The following is a 4,345-nucleotide window of genomic DNA, read 5'->3' on the forward strand; positions in this document are numbered from 1 at the left end:
TTCAACACTAGCCAGGATGTGTTGCTTCACATCTTAATCCATTCATTTTCAGCTCTCAAATGAGCTGGAGTTAGATAGCCGTTTTCTGCATATAGACACAAATTTAGGCCTCCGAGGTTTGAGGCCGTGGAAACCGTCAGAGGTTGATCAGAAAGACACTTTCCATTCTTGGAGTGACTGATCTGTGCACAGGCTACATAAAGGATGGATGAATTTTTCCTTCCATTTCCTGCAAAAGCGATGGAAAACGCTGCAGTATGCCTGCCGGACAAGTTTTATAAAGACACAAAAGCTACTACGGACACATGTGATCCATCGTCATGACTTGATCATACTTTGGAATCAATATCTAATGTTTGCATTCAGGGTGTATAACCTCCCTTGTCATGCAAAGTAATGATAAAGTTTTAATGAACCATTCCATGTGCTGGCAAGCCACACCATTCCAACATGTTGTGGTGTAAAGGTAATATTTGCTATTAACCCCGATGAAGTCAGAATGCTGTTTGAGGGCCACAGAATGTAAACCTTTACTTTATTCTCCCTTTTACTGCAAATTAAAGTTTTGTAGCTTTTTCCGTCTGATTTTACAGGAAACATCTGGATCTCTCGCCCCACCAGAGCAGTGGCCCCGGGTGATTGTATGCTGCTCAGCTGTGAGGGCTCGGGATAATGAGTGGGTATCAAACGGGCTCCTACGGATAAGCGGGGCATCCGGCGGCATCCTAGACCACCGCGCCAAAGTTGACACTGGAACATCCTTTCACGTGTAAATGTTTCACACATCGTAAGACGGACTTATGACATTCATCGTTAGAAATGTGTGTTCCTGTGGGACTTTTTACACACTCTTAGTATATAATACTCACATAAGACCAGACATTGGAATATACATTTCTTTTTTTTTGTACAGTGGCCGAGAAAGAGAACAAGAACAGAAATAAGAACGCCACAGGGTGACTGCAAATGGCCACAAAACAAACTCCACAATGCAACAACAAATCAACACAACAGAATTGACCCAAAATGGAAATACATCACAACTATTATTGATGTGCATTTGAAAGAACCACAAACAGGTGGATGGTACAAAGTGCGGGGTTTGATCGACACTTTTTGTAGCGTCTATGTAACAATATTGGAGGAAATAAAGCTTTCTACTGAGGGTTATGTTTAAAAAAAATGATTAAAAAATGAAAATGAATTGATTAAATTAAATTAAATATTAACAAATACAAATTTTTATGTATATATTTTATAAATCCAATATTTATTAAATAATTGATATTAACATTTCAACTTTCTCTCTTTACATTTCACATTTTTGGTGTTTTTTCCAGCTTGTTTTCTTGTTTAATTGTACTTTTAGAAACAAAATGCCAGCTGTTGGCCACCCCTTTGGATAACCCTCAACATCCATGTATTTTTTGCTCATTGCATCTCCAAGGTGTCGATCCCTGCTGGCGATTGGGTCACAATGAACCCACTTTGAATGATCTGAGATAATTGTGAAAGCAAAGACTTTGAGTCACACCAGCGGCCTCACCTCAACAATGAAGTCCTTTCACAGCGGTTTTTAGATTGCATCAAAGCCTGGGAAGAAAAATGTTTTAAGAGTTAAATTCATTGCAAAGCCAACGTTGTTGTTCTTATCTTGGTTGTTTGGGGCTCTCAGCTCATTAAAAGGCCCACAGGCATTTGAAATGATTACCGGTTATTCAAGCAGACAAGCTTTTTTATATGGCCGAGTTTGAAACTGGCTCGAATTTCCTGCACTCTTAATGAAGCAGAGTTTTATGATCGCCCCCCCAACTTTCCTACACGCTGCAGGAAACAACCATGCGGGTATTTTGAAGCTAATAACACTGCAGCTATCAGGCAGGATCCAAAAAAGTCCTCCAAATGAATACATTTTGTTGACACATGCTTACAAAGCCTCAGCTGCTACTCAGATGAAAAAACAAAACACTACTTTTTGTTCAAAAATATGTTTTAATAAATAAGCACAAATGTACAAAAAGAGAGAATGTCTGCGAATGATGCATTGGTCCCTTTGCAGGCTATAGGCACACTTACACAGGTATGTACAATATGCATTCATTTATATATACTTTGGTTTTAAAGTCTTTGGGGAACAAAATATATATCCTTCATGTAGATTTGCTGGAATATCCGAGCTATCATCCTCAACCACAGCGCAAAGCTTTCTTCTTCTTCTTTCAACAGCTCAACAACAGCCTGCCAGAGGCAGTGTGGTCAATCTGCAGCCACACACTCCTCAGTGCACACGTGTGTGTGTGCGTGTGTGTGTGTGTGTCACATTACGTCTCAATGCCACTCAGGTTTGTGGGCTGCTCAATAATCCATTTGATTTTGGAGAGTTCAGACAGTCTGCAAGAAAAGCAAAGGTGAAATGAGTATGGCATTTAATATATTTTTTTTATTTTAAGTTTTTTTTAATTTGATAACAAAAATCACATTCTGAAAAAAATTTTTTGAAAATATTCTGAGGAACCTCCAACGTTAAGTTGTATTTAATTAATATTTTCACAATTAATTCGGGTTACATTTATTTAAATATATTTTTCTTAATTTTGACCAAAATAGCCTTTTCTGTCATTTTGTGCACAACATTGTGTATGTTTATTTTTTACTATTTTAAACATCAAAATACAAAAAACAAAATGCCCCAATTACCCCCCCCCCCCCCCCCCTGCTTGTTAATATGGGCCTGTGTTTTTTGTTTTTTGTTTTTTTATTGTGCAGCACTTTTCATGCTCATTCCTGTGGTTTGCACACAGCAAAGCGCAGCTGCATTTTTGGTATTTTGGTGCAGCCCAGTTATTTATGGTAGAAAATAGGAATTAAAAAATAAAAAATCAAAGCAAGATCCGGTGCATTTTCATTATTGTTAATCTAGGAATTAATTAATCTGGACAGAATTAAAATGTAGAGTATTGCGTCAAGGGTACACAGAACATCATAAAAAAGATTACATAAGGACTTCTATTATTTTATCATATTATTTTAACCTGTTGGCTTCGTCATCTGCGTGGAACTCACCGCTTGGGCATCCTTGAAGGTGCGCAGATGTTAGTGGGAGGTAGACATGGACCAAGCGCCCTCCATCCTCCACACGGAGAAGGCGTAGCTGAGTCTTTCGTGGGCCACGTAGCTGCAGCTGGACATCTTGTTGTCCATCTCGTCGCTCTGCAGCACCTGACACAGGAAGTCGATGTACCTGGAAGCCAGCTTCAGCGTCTGGATCTTGCTCAGTTTGTCTGACGGCAGAGTGGGGATGATCTTGCGTAAAGACGCAAAGGCCTCGTTGAGAGACTGCGTCCGTTGCCTCTCTCGGACGTTGGCCAGCACCCGCTGGTTCTGGAGCTCCTCGTAAGACTGCGTACCGGTCGGACTCGGCTTCTTGGGCCGCTTCACGGGCCCCGGACTGAGGCCGCTGCTGCTGCTACTGTCCTCGGCGGACTTTTTGCTGGGTGTCCTCTTCCTGGTGCAGCGCTTGTGCTGGCGGTCCATGTCCTCCTCGCTGCTTCCCAGGCTGTCCACCGGGGACACCGGGGAACTGGAGCCCTCTTCCATTTCTTTCTTGAAGAAATGCAAGGGTGGAGAGGAGAAAACGGTGTCCACCTTTGAAGCCGTGGTGAGGAAAAAGTATCCGTCAAGATGGGAGAACTTGGAGGACTGTGCGCGCTTCGAAGTGCGCCTTGGCTTAAAAGGAGACGGACTTCAAACTGAAGCTTGGCATGCCTCTCCTCCTCTTGCAGGAAGTTTTTCCTAATTTTTTTGGAAACCTTACTCTGGTTTGGGATGCTAAATACTTGTGGAGGGTGGAAGGGGAGGGCTTTTGGGGGTTGGAGGGGGAGCTTGTGTCAAGTCAACTGCAGGCAAAAACAGCTATTATGGATTCGACTTTGGTGTTCACACCATGTTGTTGTATTTGACAGATATTTTTTAAATGACTTTTAGCTAGGAATGGGAGGCCGGTGTGTTGTTTATATTGTTGCATTGTTGTTATTATTAAATGTACATATTGTTATATTGTTTATAAACTCAGGGAATACGTCTGGGACTTAATAGTGAGAGCTTAATATTCAATTATATATATATATATATATATATTTCCTCCGGGTACTCCGGTTTCCTCCCACATTCCAAAAACATGCAAGGTTAACTGGTGACTCCAAATTGTCCATAGGTATGAATGTGAGTGTGAATGGTTGTTTGTGATTGGCTGGCCACCAGTCCAAGGTGTACCCCGCCTCTCGCCCGAAGACAGCTGGGATGGGCTCCAGCACCCCTCGCGACCCTCGTGAGGAAAAGCGGTAGA

At 41.7% G+C, this 4,345-nt stretch overlaps 1 protein-coding gene across 1 annotated transcript; it reads right to left on the reverse strand.

Annotated features, from left to right (window-relative positions):
• Positions 1 to 1,972: 1,972 nt before the first annotated feature.
• On the reverse strand, positions 1,973 to 3,808 carry twist2. Its single transcript, XM_058082339.2, has 2 exons — positions 3,064 to 3,808; positions 1,973 to 2,391 (listed from the first exon to the last, which is right to left on the reverse strand). Exon 1 carries the CDS (start codon positions 3,595 to 3,597, stop codon positions 3,094 to 3,096), a length of 504 nt encoding a protein of 167 aa, XP_057938322.1. The 5' UTR covers positions 3,598 to 3,808; the 3' UTR covers positions 1,973 to 2,391; positions 3,064 to 3,093.
• Positions 3,809 to 4,345: the final 537 nt, after the last annotated feature.

The sequence above is a fragment of the Doryrhamphus excisus genome, linkage group LG12, assembly GCF_037039965.1.
Source record: "Doryrhamphus excisus strain RoL-2023G ecotype Guam linkage group LG12, RoL_Dexc_Guam_v1.1, whole genome shotgun sequence".
Taxonomy (NCBI): domain Eukaryota; kingdom Metazoa; phylum Chordata; class Actinopteri; order Syngnathiformes; family Syngnathidae; genus Doryrhamphus; species Doryrhamphus excisus.